The following is a 19,692-nucleotide window of genomic DNA, read 5'->3' on the forward strand; positions in this document are numbered from 1 at the left end:
TTCCCGATCTGAACGTCGTCTACAGTACGTCTACGAAAAGTTATCAGGAAGTACTTAAGTTAACGTGGAATTTTACAGGGTGTTTCAGTGCTGCCACCCAAAAGCTTGGGAATTAAAACTCATCATTTTAATAACGAAAATTGATTTACCTTTATTTTACCTCGATCGAGACAAAAACTCCTATTACGTTACAAACTACATGTTACGTAAAATATTCTAATTTACACTATCGCTACGGAAATTAAAAAATAAAACTGACCTCAAGGAGACATCATTAAAACCAACTAGTTAAACTCTAAATTCGAAAACAGGATTAGTAGGGGAAACCGTCGGAGCAACGACGATCAAAATGGCTTAAATAACGGGAGACGGCGTTTCAATTTAACGGAGCGGCGCATAATTCAGTGATTTAACGAACAAGTCTGTTAATGGCGGCGATTAATAATTGAACGTGCATCGCGTCGCCGAGGCCGCCGATCGCCCATTCGTATCGGTTGAAACGTTTTTCCTTCGACTGCGTTGCCAAAAACCAAAAGGTGCGGCATTTCTGCGTTGAACCATATAAAAGACACTAAACTTACTCGAGGCGGATTCGCACTCTCGTCCGGGCTGGAAACAACCCCCTCCCCCTCCCCCCTAACGCGTTGAAAATCTATACCCTCGCAAGTAGCAATCCCGGTCACGTGTCCGAAATAGGTGTCACGATTAGTCAGATTCGGCGCAGTTCGTCGCTGCAGCCAATCGCAATGCACGCGAGATCGTGCATTAATGGGAAATCCCACATTAATGGATAGTTTTGTGTACAACGGCGGAACTTGTTAATCTATAGTCCGCGGGAAAACTATGCTTATGGCTTAGGAATTGCTTAAGGGCCGAATCCTTTAATCTTCTAACATCTAGATAATGAATTTGCACGGGAACACCACGGTGTACGTCATGCACGGGCGCGTGTCTCGGCTCCCACGACTGTTATGGTGCGGCGAGACACACGAAAAAACTTCTTTTCTTTTTTTAATTTATTATTATTTTTTTTTACATTTTGGCATTTGCTTGATCACTTTCACTCGGAGTAAGGATAATTTTTTTCATAAATTTCACCCAAAAATAGTGTCACACGCAATCGCTTTAAAACAATGTCGTAAAAGCGGCAACAATTTATTTATAACTTCATGCGTGCGAACGTTGTAAATTTCCTACTCTAAAATCTTCCTATGACTACTAAGCTTGTTTGAACAATATAGATGCTTTCTGTATACAGTTCCTCCAAAATAGCTATGTTTAACTAAATCTATACGTACTCTTTTTTTACAATGATATGGACCTTTGCCAACCCTGTCGGTAAGAAAGTTGATGAAAATAACCACTTTGCACCGATCGTTTTGTACAACACTTTGTCGATTTCCTAAAGGCCCCTAATATTACAGAGAAGGACGTTACTTACATATACACACCTACAAAACTCACATACTCAGGGCCGTTTCCCAGAGATTAACACTGCGAGGTGATATAATACGGGGTGAGTCACGCGAAACGGACGCTCTTAGACGGCCCCGCACGCAACTTGCCCGAGTCGCGGGAATTGACGTTAGACGCTCCTCGAACTGTCATTTAGCGTTCGCTGCTGCGCCTGCCCGCGTCACTGCTGGACGTGGAGATTTGGGCTCACTGTAATCACCGAAAATGCGGCTCGAGCGAGAGAGAAGACCTTACACTTGCGAGCTGCCAATGAGTCAGGCCGCGGCGCAGCCGGTTTCGCGCAAAGACCCTTTTGCGTTTCGTTCCACGTGAAATTGTGATGGTTCTGAAGCTAGATGCTCCAGGAACGAGCGTCTTCTGAGCAGGTCGTGCCCGTCCCATGCGAAGACGATTGAAATGTCGCGAAGAGCGACGAAGCAAATAATCCTCGCGGATTATTATGATAGACCGCCACGCAGCCCTAAAGGCTCAGTTTGGTGCGGCATTGGATGGGGCGGAATTATTAAGAAAACGGGAGAAAAGCTACTGTCACCTCCGGCAGGTGCAGTTAACACGTTTGAGGATGTCCTCTTACCCGAGGTCCGCAGACGAGGAATTAATGGGGCAGAGGTACGGCAACGGGACGGAGCGGCCGTCCACACGGCAAGCGCTTCCGCGGCCGCTTTCGCGCTTCGGAGATCTCTCACGGCCGCCGCGCTCGCCCGATCTTTCCCCCAGCGATTTTTTACCTGCGGGGGTATTTAAAATCTCGATTGTGCGAGCGTGGGCCCCGCTCGTTAGAGGGCCTAAAGGCGGCGTGAAAAATTGCAAAAATCAACCTTGCGACACACGTCGAAGCAAACTTTCGAGGACGCCTTCGGCTTTGGGTCCGTTAAAAAAGGGCCGTCATTTGCGAGATATGATTTTTCGCAATCGAACATGAAATGGCACAGTATTGCGCGAAAGTAAAACTTGTTTTTGCCCAGAATTGCAGGGGTCACTCTAGGCTGGCGAACGTCCGTTTCTCGCGATCCACTCTGTATGAGCTTGGTATATGAATTTTGTATGTATATACAGGGGGTCCGATTCGTTACTGCATATACTGAAACGGGTGATGGATCTAATCATTTCGAGCAAAAAAAGTTCACGAGAACGCAGGTGCGATTTAGACTGGTAGCGAAGTTACAGAGTGTCCAAATGTAAAAGTTCAAAAATTGATAATTTCAAGTTTGTAGGCATGGAACTCTGCAATAGGATCGACAACTCTCAATTTCTTTCTTGTTAAGATGAAATATGACGTTTTTCTAAATGTATTATACTGAATTCGTCCAACTGTTTCTTTGCATTTAGTGAAAAAATACAAAGATTGGGTCAATAGTAAACGAAATAATTCATTTGTTGATAAAAAAACTGTTTGCAAGATTGTTTATCGTGAAGGACGTGGTTTTTCGCTGTGAGAAAATTTAGCTCCGAGCGTATTCGTTATGCGAAGACGATATCCAGCACGGCACATCGCTGACATCCATTTCGTTTACGGTTTGTGTAATGGAAATACACGAAGGGCCGTCGGAGAATATCGACGACGGTTTCCGAATCGAGGCGTACAAGGGCGTTCACGCGAAAACTCCCTCCCCCCTTCGAATTCTTCAATATATTGAAACAGAATAAATGAAAAAAGGAAAAATGCCTGAAAATTCATGTAGTTCTCCAAGACAGTCAGCAGTTTTTTACAGGGTGTTCAATAAACGTGTGCCAGCCCAATATTGTATTTTTTTGAACAATTAGACATTACTTTTTTTATATATTTAAATTCTGCATCTTATTACGAAATTCAACGATATATATCGTCTAATTGTTCAAAAAACGCAATGCGAAATTGCTTTTGCACACCTTTATCAGACATCCTGTACAAAACTGCCGATTCTCTTGAAAAGCTCCGTGGACGTTCGAGTGCTTTTCGTTAGAAACTTTCATTTCCATTTCGATATATTAAAAAGTTAGAGGGGGGTACATTTTACGTGGACACCCTGTACCGAATGCAAAAACGTTCTCGGCGCAATGAGCTGCCCTCGAGAGTCCTATCAGTTCCCATTTGGAAGAACAAGTCTTAGGAGTAATAGGAAGAGATCCAACAATTAGCATTCAGCGCCCAGCCGGGCAATTGGGAACAACGGCACGTGGCGTTCGCGAGATATCGAAAAAGGCACATTTGCACCCTTTTATCACTTTTTACAGGTGCAAGAACTTAAGATCTACTTTCTCGTTTGATTTTTTGTGGACAGACGAAGCACAATTCACACGATTTGGAATGGCGAAAGTTTGACAATTCGTCCACTTGGGCGGACGAGAATCCGCCACCGGTTAAACCTGGGAGACTCCAAAGAGAACTTTCGATTCACGTTCGGCCCCGAGTTATTGGAAAACTATTAATTGGACCTATCGTGTCGCCCAACCGCTTAAATGGGCATTAATTCTCGGAATTCTTACCGAATAAATTCGTTGATCTGCTGGAAGACGCGCCACAAGCTACAAGAGCAAGAATGCGCGTCCGGTTGGATGGCGCATTGGGTCATTTTGCCCGTCCGGTGTGAGCATTCTTGGACGAAAACTGTCCGCGACGAACTGGACGCGCAGGAGCTGCTGTTCGGCCGCCCAGATCGCCAGACCTAAAGCCTGCGGATTTTTATCTACGGGGTGATCTCACGGCGAGTTTGTTCTCGGCTGGTTGACACACGAGAAGGACTTTTGAATCGAATCGCACGGGTTGCACAAGAAATTCGCGCAAACCCGGGAGTTTTGGAGAAAGCGACTCGTCATGCGCATCAACGCGTTCCGCTTTGTCATGGGAATGACGGAGATTCCGTTGAGAATTTAATAAATTAATCGTTCTGCTTATTGTTGAACCGAAGTGTGGATTTTTCCAGTAAATACAAAAAATAGTCGGAGAAATTGCGTAAAATTTCTTTTGAAAAAATTCATATTTCAACTTAACAAGAAGAAAATTGAGGGTTGTCGAACAAATTTGAGAGTTCCGAGCGTAGAAACTCGAATTTTTACATTTGAACACCCTGTAGCTCCGCCACCGATCGTAATCGCACCTGCGTTCACGTGAACTTTTTTGCCTGAAACGACGAGACCTGCCGCCCGTTTGAGCACGCGCAGTAACGAATCGGACGCCCCGCATGAAGAGTGGTTAGAATTGGACGGTTTTGACGGGAAAGCTGTCGTTTGCACATTTCTCAACTGGATAAAAAGACACGACGTAGGACATATTTGCCGCAGTTTCCTTGCCTAGTCAGGAGAAATAGGCGTTTCCCGTCAAGGCAATCCCATTCTAACCACTCGTTACAGCCACAACACACGAACAAACACCCTACTGGTGTCGGTAGGTTGGAAACAGTAAAAAAAATAAAGGAAAGCTCAAATTCCCGCTTAAGCAAAAGAGAAACATAGTGTGTGTAAAGTACGACATACTGATTGAGTATTATATACGCACTCATACATCCGAACGTCTTCCTAACCCTCATAGGTTAAAGGAAAACAGAGCCACTATGCCACTCTACCTAGCGGTTTCTGAGCTTATTCTCACGATATCTTATTGCGCCACCAGGAGAACATGACCAGGGGAGATTCGAAATCTGTGAAGGTGAACACCGGAGAAAAGAGGGTGAAGTATATGAAGAAGAATGAAAAGGGACCAAAAGTCTCGCGGAACCGTCGCATGTTGGGGGTCTCGTCCTTCAAACACGAACAAGAAGGAAACTTAAACCTTCTCTTGCGCAAGCTCTTCACGCACGCTTGGTAGAAACCGAGCAACGACTTGTCCGCTGCTGCGTTCGAGCCCAATTTCGCGATTTCCGCGTAAATGCTGGAAACAGATCGGTGCAAACGTTTGAAAGCTTTAGGGGTCGATTTGCCGGCGGGGGAGAATGGGGAATGGGATGAATAGGGGTGAGTTACGCCAGGGCGTAACTGTTCCCGACACCCTCAGCTGGGGAATTTGGTGTAGAACGCATAGATCAGGTCGTAGTTCTTGAAGTTGATCTGCTGGACGTCGCGGCGGTTCCACTTATTGTTGATTTGGTTGAGACAAAGAAGTTCTTTGGATGTGTCTTTGGTGGGAGAGAGCTGGAAGCGGTTTCGGTTAAGGGAGGTTTCTTCCGTCGAACAGAGAAACGGTGAAAGTACCTGCTTAGTAAATACTGTGACGGTAAACTTGCCCGGATGGAAAGTCTCCAATACTTTCCCAATGACGTCTTTGTAGCTGCTCGCAGGAACGTTAGTCTCGAAGCTAACGTAAGAAAACTCTAGTTCCGGGGTGATGTGAATTGTCATGTAATAGCCCTGGTGAGAAAAGACAGTTCATAATATTCGAAAACATGCACAGGGTGTACCACCGAAGCGAGATTCTTGAAGAAATTACAGTGAACTGGATATTATGCGAATGCCGCTTGGGTGGAAGCTCGCGCTTGCTTTAATCGAAAATTGTCCCTCGTCCTCATGCGTTATACCGGGCGACTCAAGAAGATGGCTCGCCTTTATAGCCTTTTTGTTTTTAAATTTAGAAAGTTGAAAATTGGAGGAAAGTAATGTGAGAATTGACGATTGATTGTCGTCAAGGGCTTTTATCTAGCAGTTCCGGTTTAACCGGAAATGACCAGAGCTTTCGATTTTTAAACGTGATTCCCCATAAATTTTCGCTTTTTTTTTTGGAATCTAGAGGTCATTTTCAGTCTAAAAATATTTCATTAAACAAATCTTTTTTTGTGTTTTTTTCATGTCGAGCTGCGCCATTGAGGCATGCGCATTGGGCACGATTTTAGGCCACAATTATGGGGAAAAACATCAATTTGTCATTTCGCTGAGAGCTGCTTCCCTTATAAGCAATTTAAATACCGAAACAGTTTTCCCCACTCACTTTCCGTTTTTCAAACGGCAACGTGGCGGCCCATGGCGATTTTCTAAGAGACCGTTTTTCCTGAATTTTTTGACGCTGAACACAACGCACGTCCATTCAGAAATGAACCTTTAATTCATTGAAAACATTCAAATAAAAAAAGAAAGACACGTTGGCCGCCTTCCAAATGGCTTCTGCCATAAATAAAGCATCGACTTCTTCGCCTTCGCCGATGATAAAGTTGTCTTTTTCATTAGCTTTTCTCGTTTTCTTTTCATTTCCCGAGCTTTTAAAATAGCGGCGGACTGAATGGTCTCTAGGTGGAAACTTTTCCTCGTAGAGTCGCGCAGTACCGGAAGGTCGCTGAAGTCAATCTCCAAATACTAACAGCGCGTCAATTTTTTTCGCAAAAAAATGTATATTTTTTTGGAAATAACACATTTTTAGACTAAAAATGACTTCTGGATTGCGAAAAAGTAGAAATTCGTAGGGCCTCACGTTTCAAAATCGAAATTTGAGGTCACTTCCGGTAAAACCGGAAGCGCCAGGTAAACGTCATCAATGTCCATTAATGAGCTCTATGTATTCTCGTATTCATGTGCAGCTTCCCTCTAAACTTCAACTTTCTAAGTTTAAAAACGAAGAGCTGTAAGGGCGAGCTACCTCCTTGAATCACCCGGTATACAGTACTTACATCCAGAACATCATTGTAATTCTAAGTCGGCATGAAAAAATTGATTATATTTTAAGAAACACTCTTAGCTAAAGCTTCCCTTTCTATAGCGTTTCTCCGAAAATAACCCCGAAATAATCCTTAGTCAAATTCAATAGCAAAAATCAATATAAGGGGGGTCTTTTTTCGGGGAAGCACGGAAGTTAGTTTGTACACTTCAACGGCCAAATTACACGATATATACTTAAGGAATAGTCCACAGGCGCCAGCGGTTAAGAAGTTCAAGGAGTTATGAGATTATACCAAATCACTGACCCCTTCCGGACAACAGGATACTTACATTTTTAGATATCCCGTTCATGGAATAGCCACAGGGCTCGAATAGGTAGTCATCTATGGTCATGTTTGGGATAATTTTGTCAATCCCGGATTTCTGAAAAAACACCATAACCAGTATAGGCACGGAAGTTGTCATTTACTACCTCTTCATATTTCGCGTAATGCACAGAGTGTATCAACAATTATTATTTCTCCGTTACTCCCTTGCATGCGTTGAGACACCCCGTACGTCCTGGATATATCACGATATCGAAGCCATTAAATCTTTTATTATGCAAAGTCCATTATCACAAGACGTTAATTTGTGTTAAACTAATAGACCACAGAGATAAAAATTGACAAATATCAGCTTCTATCGGCGTTTATGGTTCATATCACTGACCAACACTAAATACAACACATAACTATTAATAAATAGTTATAGGATAATGGCGGTCCTTTAAGCGCATGAGCGAAGAGCTTCTCTACGTTTACCTATCATAAGAGCCAAATGAGAAAATCACTTGAACTGCGCTAATTATGAAATTCATTAACTACTTCTGCCCGAAACTTGATCTGCCAGTTAATTGCTAGAGCTGTCGCCATCTATCGGGACATCGAGGTGCCGACGATTGACAACCTCGATAAGCTCCATAGACTCACCTTTGTAGCTTCAGTGCCATTGAGACACTCCTCTTTGGTGAAAATGGACATTATTTCCGGATCCAAATCGGTCATGAGAATTTCCAAAGTCTGATCGGCGTCAGTTGTTGAGAGCAGAGGTCTTTGTCTACCACGGTGAATCACCGGATTCAAGGTGTATAGGTACCAACAATCGCGGTTTATCGCGCCCAGACAGTATGCGGCACCGTCTGGGAAAAGACTGTCTAGAAGAGCAACCTGGAGGGAAAAGAGGTTTAAAGTCCAGTCAGGTTTAATCACAATTTCGGTCATCTGGACCATGAACCAGCATTAAAACTAGACTTAAGTAATTCGAATGATCTGATGTGATGTTGATGTCAGGTATTTCGATGTGAATGATCAAACGCGGCAATTTGTGCCGTTGCAAACGTACCCAACACGTACGTTCGAGAGGAGGGTTCGTGCATTTTTTTACATTTTTCTGTTCCTGGAATACCGCCTCACGCACCACCACAAACGCCATGTCGGATCTTACCTCTTGATCGAAATGCTGATGAGGGGACACTTGCAAATCGGGCCTCTTGTAATTCTTTCGAGAATAAAATAGATCTTCGACCTCGTTGAACGCCGCGTACTGCTCGGCGAGCAGCAGCAGAGGCTCGAGGCAGAGCAAAGGGGTGGTAGTACCGCACGTTTTCAGGATAAATCGACGTTTGGAGATAAACATAGAACTCTCACTGAAAGGGAAAAAATTATGGGAGCGTTAGAGACCGACCGATAATTATTGTAATTTTTCAGCCGATGGCCGATAGACTTGTTGCGCATAGAGATATGTCCAGATACCGGGTGCATTGTTAAGAACTAGCCACCCCCAGGTGGCTCGAATTACGAACTTAAGTTAAAAATTCCGAGACACGTCGGCTTTAGAACGGAGGGGAAAAGAGAATGAAAACATTTTTCACCCCCGATCGGCAATATCGCGAGGGCGACACCACCTCCATTTTTTTTTTTATATATACAGAAACATGGGGCAAGTGACACGTCATTTTGAGGGTCCTCAAATTATCTAAATAACCGTGGCACAACGTTGGTCTTTTCATTCGAACTCAGTCGAAGGAGCCGGTCATGCCGCGAGTGTAACACGGGTACGTAGGCCTGCGTCGTTCAAGGTGCCCATCGCAAATTCTCTTCGATTTTGCTCCGGAACGGGAAGCCGCTCAAATTCGAGAATTAAGAACGGCCACGCGTCCCAATAGATCTCCCGCACAAGAATGTGAGAAGCTGGCATGCAAAACTAAACTGGCACTCTGGAACGCAGCTGAATTTTTAACCACCCTCGGGGACCGCTCTTCCGTAACATCTTATCGTGCATTACTCTTACATAAAACGAAATATTAAATAACGATTTTCAATTACAGAAAACAATTGCAGAAGATTTCGAAATAGTTTTAAATAAAAAAATTGATAAGCGAAGCCCTGAGAATCCGCCTGTGCCCCTAATGATAAAACTGCTCATTTAACAGAATTCCATTATCGCAGCAAATATTTAATATTTAATTCCATTTACACTAAGTCTAAAGGTCAAAATCTTATCGGTTACATTAATCACTACAGCCATTGACCAATAACTGCTTTGGCTACAAAGAACAGACAGAGCACTCGAATTTGATTAATAAAATCGTTTAATCAGTAAAGTTTTCCGAGGGACTTCTCGCCTTTATCTACGAGCCATAAAGATTATTAAAATTATCTTAACGGCTCCCCCCGGCGGGCGTGAGGTAAAGCCGCTTTGCCGCACGCATTTTACTGATGAACGCTGCGATGCGGTTTTTATTGTACACGAAGCTGTTACAATTACGAACATAATTAATTTAAATTATGCAGCTTATCGATTGTTCGACTACAATCGACGTGCGATAAAAAATAATTGCCATTCCTCGTTAGGAAAAAAAAACAATTTTTTCCTCCCAAGGCGAATAAGTACGATTTTAGCCACAGGAAGTTGCGAGGCGATAAACTGTCAAACTGATTAAAAGTAGTTTTTTAAACGAAGCGGCGGGATCTGGTAAAAGGGAAACTGTGGTTCACCATGGGGCCCGAAGGCCCACCACCGCCAGGTCTTGGTACTCCAGCACGTGGCCAAAGTTGACGGGTCGAAAGCAATAAAATCGCGTGAGTAATACATGTGGATCTGTTATCTATTACAGCTTGATAATTAATTCACCACACGCTTTATTGTGGCAGAGGTCATCTAACCACATTCAAATTAGAAAATGGGAGATAACCGCAAAATAAGATAAATAAATTGTCCCTGACCTAGAACTTCCATATTGTTTTCAACCGTATCTTCCAGATTTAGCCTATACAGGGCGTCGCACGTAAATTTCTGTAGCATTTTTTCAAGTTGAACCTGCGAACGAAGCTCTCTCCGTCGTGTGCTAACGAAATTCTGGAGCTAGAGGCGACAGAAATCATATTTTTTTAATTATCATAACGAATAAGTTCAATTTTTTACAATTTATCTTTAAATAAAATCTAAAGCAGGTTTCGTCATCGACGGGGCAACACCACGTGAAACCTAGTTTTGCCTCCCACCCTTAAACTTCGCCTGGGTTAAAAATTCAATAACCTCAAAATAGTATGTCCTTACACTCCTTTTTGAATTTTTTAGAGACTTTATTATTATTTAATATTTATTAATAATATATTTATTAATAATTTCCTTTTTGTTGTCCCCTCACGGATACGAACATTTCCGTCCTTCGTGAAGGTGATTACGTCGTGTTTCATTGTACTATTATTAGGGGTCTGGACTAGTACCCGGGCTTCGCCCATTGCAATGACCGAGTTGGGCAGGCTTCGTGGAAATGAGCAGAGGATAGGCTTTTACGTGTAATTAGGGGACAAAAAGGCCGTTTGGCACAAATCCATTTTCACTCCCGGCACGCAGCATGATCGTTCGTTTACCTCTCCGCCATGGAGTACCTAGACGGCAATTTTCAAAATTACGTAGCGACCCAATCTAACCATCTACCGCGGTGGTATGTCTTCCGCTATCGACTTCGAACTAAATTCTAACAATTATCAATACAAGTCAGCAAGAATTGTTTATTCTTTGAATTTTTGAGCATTTTTTTGCCTTCATAAACATTCCATTATCACAAAGTTGACCTGTATCATTTCCGTTTTGCGATTTATTTTAAAAGCAAAAACAATTTAACTTCTTCCTTCCTTCGTAAGAATTATTTTTCTGTTTTTAATTGCGGACATTATAGGCCAGCCGTAGCATAATATTTAAAAAATTTCGTACTCAAGTATATTGTTGAGTAAATGGAAATTTATTAATAAATAGTGACTTCAATACAGGTGCATCATTTTCACTTTCAGCTACTGCACGTACCTCCGCAAATGGGCGAGGAAAATTCAATTTGAAACGCCCTTTGTCGGTGCCACTGGTTTGAGTTTGTTTACACCCGAGAGTACTGGTCCCCGTGCGGAGCGGCGGCGCAGCTCAAACATCCACCATTTCGCGTCCCGCGCCGACGCGGCATTCGCTTTGGTCCGCTGGCTTGGGCATTCGAAACGCTACAGGGCCTTAGCGATTTCATTTCGCGTCGTGATATTTTTTATCGTTCCATCGATAAGGGAGATTTTCAACTGATATTAAAAGTACCATACGTCGAATCAGGGAATCGCGCACCCTCTGTGGCACGTGCGGACGGGTCCTGCTGCGCGAGAAAACGAGTTGCCATCGCCCTCCCTAACAGTTCCTAGTGGATGGCTACAGGGATTTCATGCGCCAAGGACCTGGTGTAACACTAGAGGAAAAAATCCAACGGGGTTAAATCGGGGCTTCGCGCTGGCCAACTGATAGGTCCTCCCTTTCCGATCCGCCGTCCGGAAAATTGCAGGTTTAGAGGATCTGCGCCTGGGGGGCAAAAGGTGCAGGTGCACCGTCACGTGGGGACCAGATTCCATCACTTATCGCCATAGGGGCGCTTTGATAAACGTCTTTAATAAAAATGACTGAGGTGACGATATTTTTAGTGTAAATACGAAAACATTACATTTTTGGATCAAAACTGCTCTGGAACCAAAACGGTTTGCTTTGACTACCGGTTTGATGACCAAAAAGTATCTAACGCAAAGCTCCCCACAATCCCGTCGAGTTTGCACCATCTTTTCGAAGCACCCCGTATAATTACTTAGATATGGCAAACAAATTTACACTCGTTAAAATGCATCCTTCGATTTTCTGAAAAGGCTTCCAGTTAACTCCGTCAAGAAAAGCGGTTTTATTGATGTTAAGAAAATGTGTCACGACAAGACTTTCATAGAATCTGGAAGAAAATAGCTCACGACCTTCAGCTTAATGAATTCCACTTAAAATTAAAAAAAAAAACCTTTAAAAAAGTAGCGGAGAAGCGATCTGGACACGTGGCATTCAGCTATGGGCCTCCGCGAGTAGCTCAAACATCGAAATACTGCAAAGATTGCAATCAAAAACGCCCCAGAGCATAATCAGGGCCCCATCGTTCGTTAGCAATAAGACAATTCATTTGGGAAGTACTTCGCCAATTACAGACACTCAGGGGGCACGCTAATGGCTCGGTAGGGGACTGCTGGACGGAGTACTCGTCGGGAGATTGAAAGGAGTTCACTCGTTGAACTTTCAGCGACGCCTCCGATAATCGAGACACCTGGTAACTGGCGAATACCGTAAAATAACGTGCGAAGCACTTTAATATGGGAGTTTCGCCTCCTGTTCATGCCTGCGAACATCATTGCTCGTAATGCTAACAGATTGCATGGTGATCTGTGAAAAAATAAAAGAAAGTAGTGGATGTAGAGTAATGGGGTTCCCCGAGTGCCACATCTTGAACAGCCCCTTAGGAAGCAGTAGGACTGCCGTAGGGGGTTCCCCAAATGGCGAGTTTTTTTGCGCCCGCGCGCTGGAGCCAGATAACATCAAATCGCAGAGGAACACGAGTTGCTCCATTAATTTTCCACTTCAAGCCAAAGGCTAGAACACATGTATTTTTTGTACTTAATGAAAATTTTAAGGGCGCTTTTACACTTTCGAACAATTTATTTCCCAACACGCATTGCCCGGCGCTGTCGGGCTATTAATGGAACAATATCTGCCCATATGGTTTCGACAATACAGCTCCATGTTACTCCATGCTGCGTGATATTGCGATTTATTTCCTGGATCGCGCTCACGTAATGCGCTCTCTCTCTCTCTCTCACACACACACAAATATAAATATATTGGTCAAAATGTGTAGTACCGACATCAATTTTGGGCCGCAGTACGATTCCCGCGTAGTCCGCAATCCCCCGGCGATATACCACAATTATCGGGACAATTAGGTGTCCCCCACTACATCGACGCACATAAAGCCGTCGAATATTGCCGCAATAATAGCCCCTTTCAAATGAACCCCCCAAATTTGATCGAGCCGCTCTGTACGACGTCGCGATCGCCAATTCTGGTCGTTATCACATTATTATCTGCGCCAGTAGAAAAGTTCATCCTGGCCGAAACTAAACCACCCTGTATCGGAACCGACGTTTGCAGGGCAGGAAAATCAATAGTCAAGATATTCGTGAAAACTAGGCGCTTGACAGAAGGGCCCTGCATCGCAATAAACTGACCTAGATTCAGGTTGATTTGTTTTATTTAGCTTTTTTCCTGCGGAGCTGACGTACATCGGAGCTTTTACGGGAGGAGGCCCTCGAGGACGCCTCACTGCCTGCACTTGTGGTACGTCACACGCCGTAAGCCCATCACGGGCCTACGAGCGAGTTACGCGGCCAGAGTCCACGCGTCGTGCAATTAATTTTTTTCCTTTAAATATTGACTTCGTGCCAGAGGTACGTCGACCCACAGCGTTTCGGTAAAATATTCTCAATTCTACATCAAAACACATTATAAATAAATTTTGCCATTCGATGCGTCGATTTTCCCGTTATTACCCGCGGGGTAAATTGCAACTCCCGGATAACGGAAGCATGATCGTACGCGTTCCAATAATCGTCCGATTTGGGCGGAAATTCGGACGAAGTTCGCATTGAACTTGCGTGTGAGCGCGACACGAAATAAATCCATGGAAACCATGCCGCCATTTTCCTGCTCCGGCTGCGTGACCGCTTTATCCCAATCTATATGCCGCTACGTAGATAAGATTAACGTCTTATCTGGTAGAAGTGTGTGGCAAACGTTGATTAAAAACCGGCGTTATTGCATTCCGGTCGAAGCTCCAACAACGACAAATCCCGCGCCGTTTTGACACTTTCAAAAAAGCTCCTTCGGCCGCTGTTTTTTGCATAAGCTTTGCGCCCCCTGCGAATATGCCGAAACGAGGGAACTCCCAACTTCAAATAACGAGGTTGGGCGCGTATCCGGTTAAATTGGAATTCCCACGTGTGAGGGGTTAAAATGGGCAAGTTTTCAACACATCACGTGATCAATTTTGGTACACAGTAAATCGAGCGTACACGACCGACCGCGGTAAACTGTTCCTCATTCTTGTGTTCACAATAAATATTTTCGCCGCTTTACAGCAACTATTGTTCCATTGGAAACGTCAACGCTTCAAGTAATGGAAAAAAACAAAAATTATATATTGGAGTCAATGGGGCAACGTAATTTAGGCGTTCTTGGATGTTGTCACGCGAAATTGGACGAACATGACCGAACGAGAACAAAAAATTTAAAAAGGGCTAAAAATAGGGTGGAATGTTGCTGATGAGCGACTAGGATTTATCTCGTACCCCGTAGGCAATTCGGCTTCGACACAGTGGTCAGAAGCCTCATGAGAAATTTCAAGATGGAAATTCGGCGATGTGAAACTAGTGAAGAGGAAAACAATTGTTAAATGTTTTCCACGAGGAAAGAGTACGCGAGAAATCGGCACGATTGCTGGCAAAACGCGTTCCACAATTCAGAAAAATATAAATAAATTTCGATGCGAAAGGGCACTTAAGAATAACACCGGGAGAGAAAGGAGAAGATTCCTTAATGGCGACGATGAACGTTTCATTGTGCGTCAAATTACACAGGATCCCAAACTGCCTGCAGAGGTGGCCTCAAGGACTGGACAGTGTCCACAGAAAGAGTCCGCAGGGTACTTAAAAAGATAGTAACAATGGACGAGTATCTCGAAAGAAACCAGACATCTCCAAACTAAACAGAATCAAGCGACTGAATTTTGCCCGGCAACTCACTTGTAAACCACTGGATTTTTGTAGGCGAATTCTCTTTTTTGGCGAACCCGAAATGAACTTTTTTGGATCGGATGGAAAACGAATTGTACGGAAAAACCCGAATACACAACTGAAAACGAAAAACACCGTTTCGACTAGTTAAGCACGGTGGACAATCTGTGATGTTATGGGGATACGTGTCGGCCAACGGTATCGGAAAATTGCACTTCATCGACGGAATAATGGACAGACATGTTTATGGAAACATATTAAAGGAAAATTCGAGAGCCTCAGTTGAAAAAACAGACAGGCCGGGGGTTTGTTATTTTCAGCAAGATAACGACCCGAAACGTACGGCGTTGACGGTTAGCGTGTCACGTGCCGAAGTTGCCGAGAGCTCCTCCGCAAAGTCCCGACATGAGCCTCATCGAAAATCCACGGTATCTGTTGAAAACTGAAGTCCAAAATGAAAACCCCAGAAATAAGGGAGTATGACCAGATTACACACTTAAGTTAATCCGATCAACGCCACGACGACTTCGGGCCGTTACAAACTCCCAGGGAAACTCCGCACAATGTCGAAGTTGAACTTTATATTTCTTTTTAACTAAATTGTGCGTTCATTAATACGGCGACGTTCGATTTTGTGTCACAACGTGACGATTTGACGAGTTATTTCTTCACTCTTGAAAAACATTCAAATATCTTGTTATCTCATACGATCTAAAATATCACATGAATCGACGTTGACAATAAAAACTCCTGAGTTCGCTCATCTCAGAAAATTATTCAAGAAATTATATAATTTTTACGTATGTCCGCTCGATTTTGTGAGTACACGAACAATTCCCAGAACTACCGTGCACCTCCATCCACGTGTCACTTCTGTGACAGCGACGTGGAACGTTCCAGAGTCCAACATGTGACGATAATGATTCCTGACCAGGCGATTGTGACCCTGTTTAAAATGAATCGGGCCTTTCCAGCAAATCTAAAACTGATGAATGCAGGGGGGAGGGGGGAGGTAAAAGCTCATTCATCTTAGCACTTGTGCGACTTATGCGCAATGAAAAAATTGAGGAGACACGCTAACCCACCGTAAAAGCTCCTATCAGAGACATATTCTGAAATCGTGCAGATTTCCTTTCACTAGGTTAATGCCGGTATCGCCAACTTAAAGGAGCCGTATCAACAAGTCGCTACAAATGTTCGCGATTATGTGGCCCCCAAGATGTTGGGGTAATAGACTTTAACCATAAATAACAGTTTTGTCAGATTATGTCATTGAATGCAATTTATTCGCCTGCTTAAGTTCTCCAGCAACCTCACTTAACTCTGTCCGTCTCATGGCCAGGGTCAGTTGATTATGTAAAACGACGGAGCTTAAAAATAGCTTACTTAAACTCATCTTACAAGAGGATGAGCTTAAATTTGACACAGTTGGTTATTTGAATTGATGTTTATTGCATCAGGAAATGGAACGAACGAGTGAGTGAGACTCGGCGAGAGGTCCCTTGAAAGGAAATTTTAAAAATCAATTTTTATTATCATCTAATTACATGTTGACGTTTAAGTTTGCGACGAGGGTTTGAGTTCCTTAAATATAATAAAAATTCGGATTTATCTAGGTGAATGGCGGAAAGCTACAATAGCCGCAGCGGAATCGATAAAAACGTATACCAAGGTGACTACACAAACAGGCAGCTTTGCCCAAAATCTATTAAAATAGATCGTTTTATGGGAGCAATTCGACAGAATAGCAAAAAAGTCCAGGGTTATCATAATATTTTGATAAATGGATTTTCTTTATTATCCGCAGGTTACCTAAACTACGCTTGGAGGACGGTCCCTAAGGATCGAATCGTTTTATCGAAAAATCGTATCCGCAGCTACAATCGGGCTCGAACCAGCTGCGAACCTCTCAAAGACCCTTCGAAATATCGTGCTTTGTTTTGGATTATTGTATCGATATCGTATCGATTTATTCCACAAGGACGATTGCCGTGTAACAGTCAGTCCACGAGCCTCGTCTGCAAAGACGATCTCGAAAATGCTCTATCGATTTTCCCTTTTCTTTACATCCCTGTATGTGCCGAGATTTCCTGTGCAAACAATCGAGATCTACGACCCTGTGTACCACGGTTACATTGCTCGGTACCAACAATTAATCCGTTTTGAACTAAAAATAATTGATGTATAACGTGGTTTTTGCAAATTGTGTGCAAAATTAACATCATTATTCGTGTTATTTCAGTGCTAATTAATCCGTACAAACATTTTCCACTAGTTCATTATGACTATTGAAAATTGATTATTGGCCTATGCCATAACTACCTTTTTGCAGATTGAAAATCCACGTTTTTCCAACGATAAAGATTATATGCATGTTTAATGCATTTTGGTGGTGGCACAATGACGTTAAGGCACGTCCCTTCGAGCTTGCCATTTCTAGACGAGCTTTTGCACTAAATAACCACGTTAGGGGCGCGTGGTGGTAATGTCAACGGTGTACAAGCAGTTACTGCGCTGCACTACAATTATGACTTACCTCAAAACATAGGCATCGACATGTTCGTTTGTCACAGAGCTGATGATCTCACATCTGACTATCTTCAGCAAGGATTCCAGCTTGCATCTGAAAAGGAGTTTTTTACGATCTTAAGGGAAGAAATTTACTAAAATGTATCAAAAATTGGAAGGAGAGAGCTCTTGAGCTGTCGGTTTTGTATAATCGAGTCTGTAACACAGCAATAATAGACGCGCAAGCGTGGTTTAACTATGTTGATCGAGTTTTGTCTGACGTGTTGCCTGTATCACGACACTTTTTGTGATAAGTGCCTTGACGACAGCAATTATCACCAAAACTATCACCGTGAAATTCGTGAGATGCTAGTGCTTTTAGGAAGAATCTCTTCCAGTTCCTTGGTATTGTAATATGGAGCCTCGAAGTTTTGAACCATTTCGAGAATGCGCAATGTGCTTTCAGTAATGTTGGTCTTGTGGGCGTGTACGGCCATAATAGCTACGATTTGTCTTTATGACATACGTATACAGGGCGTCCCACCGGGAACCGCAGTTAGACGGTTTGGGAAGAGCACGAATAGCAAGGATTCGAAAATTTAGTGGTTCGGCAGGCCTCGGAGCGACCTCATCTAAAATATTTTCAGTAATTTAATCAATAAATTAATCAAAAAACTATTTGAATGTGTCGTATTCGCGTTATGGCTCAGAATTGGAGACGTGCTCTCTCTGAGTCAATTTACAAAACGAAATCACTCCAGAACTATGCAACTTTACCGTAGGTAATTGAATGCGAACACGGGTTCTTTCTCAACGTAGTTTCATAATGCATCAAAATAATAGTAGTTTTCCATTATAAACTTTTAAGTTTCGACCATTTTTTGATGTCCAAGTTGGCCCTATTTTCGTGGACGCCCTGTAAAAAATATTAGGCAAAGCTTGACAGCATCCTGAAATATGGACCTTCTACAGTATTGCGGCACGACACAGTTACAAAATACCATTCCGTTTGTTAACAATTTGCAATTCTGCAGATATCTGCACGTGTCACTTTAACGTTCAATTGCATATATCTTGAAAACCGTGAATTCTAAGAAAGCCAACGTATTAATAAAGTAACATTAAAATTTAACGTCGAAGCCAAAAATACAACAATATATAGGGCGTTCCATTTAGAGTAAGCAAGCACCTATCGACTTCCGGTACAACCGCAAGTGTGACGTCATTGAAAATACTTTAGATGAGATCGCCCCAAAGCTCTTAACGAATAACTGGATTTGTATAATTTTGCCGTTCGGCCCTTTTCTAAAACGTCTAATGCACGTTCCCGATAGAACACCCTCTATATTTAATGTTATCTTATGAACAATATCAATTAGCAGGGAAAAGAGCATGCCAACAATCAAAGGAATTTGAAACGACTAGGTGTTCTACTAACCTGGGAATTTTGCGTAAATCTGAGATTTTATCGTTGCCATCTGAGGTGGTAAACCAAATTTCGAGGAGCTTCTCAACCCCTTCGAAAAATTGTTCTCCGTCACTCATGGTCTCGTCTGAAGCCATAATACTGAAGCACGTACCACACAACACCAACAAAACGAAAATTCTGCTAAAAATTTATTGTCTCGCCAGTTTTTGTTCGAATGCCGGGTGATTGTGCGCGCGCCGAAACTGGCGCAACTCAAAACTCCTCACTGCAGACACAACAGACAGATACGCAGCGGCGACGTTGGAGCGTCGGTGCTCGGATGTGTTGCAGGTTAGGTTCATCGATGCAATTAATTGATACGTACGAGTTGTTCTATAATGACAAGTAAAATAAAAATATCCGCTAAATGGCGAATTTTTAAGATGTATATAGGCAGGCCAATATTTCAGTGGGTACGGGCAAGAGACAGAAATATCATGCCATGCATGTTCTAACCCCACTTTATGTGCGTGGTTTGCGTTACAAATCACACAAATCGTAAGGAAAAAA

The 19,692-nt window shown here is 43.0% G+C and overlaps 1 protein-coding gene across 2 annotated transcripts; it reads right to left on the minus strand.

Moving 5' to 3' along the window:
- Nucleotides 1-125: 125 nt before the first annotated feature.
- SamDC (S-adenosylmethionine decarboxylase) lies at nt 126-19,454 on the minus strand. Of its 2 annotated transcripts, XM_066303159.1 has the most exons (8): nt 19,153-19,454; nt 17,743-17,829; nt 8,521-8,722; nt 8,007-8,243; nt 7,366-7,458; nt 7,047-7,067; nt 5,644-5,799; nt 126-5,583 (listed from the first exon to the last, which is right to left on the minus strand). In XM_066303159.1, exons 1-8 carry the CDS (start codon nt 19,275-19,277, stop codon nt 5,443-5,445), a joined length of 1,062 nt encoding a protein of 353 aa, XP_066159256.1. In that variant the 5' UTR covers nt 19,278-19,454; the 3' UTR covers nt 126-5,442. The 2 variants fall into 2 exon arrangements, with proteins under 2 accessions (XP_066159256.1, XP_066159257.1); XM_066303160.1 differs by lacking the exon at nt 7,047-7,067 and having other exon boundaries at nt 19,153-19,449.
- Between the last annotated feature and the right edge of the window lie 238 nt (nt 19,455-19,692).

The sequence above is a fragment of the Euwallacea fornicatus genome, chromosome 4 (assembly GCF_040115645.1).
Source record: "Euwallacea fornicatus isolate EFF26 chromosome 4, ASM4011564v1, whole genome shotgun sequence".
Lineage (NCBI taxonomy): Eukaryota > Metazoa > Arthropoda > Insecta > Coleoptera > Curculionidae > Euwallacea > Euwallacea fornicatus.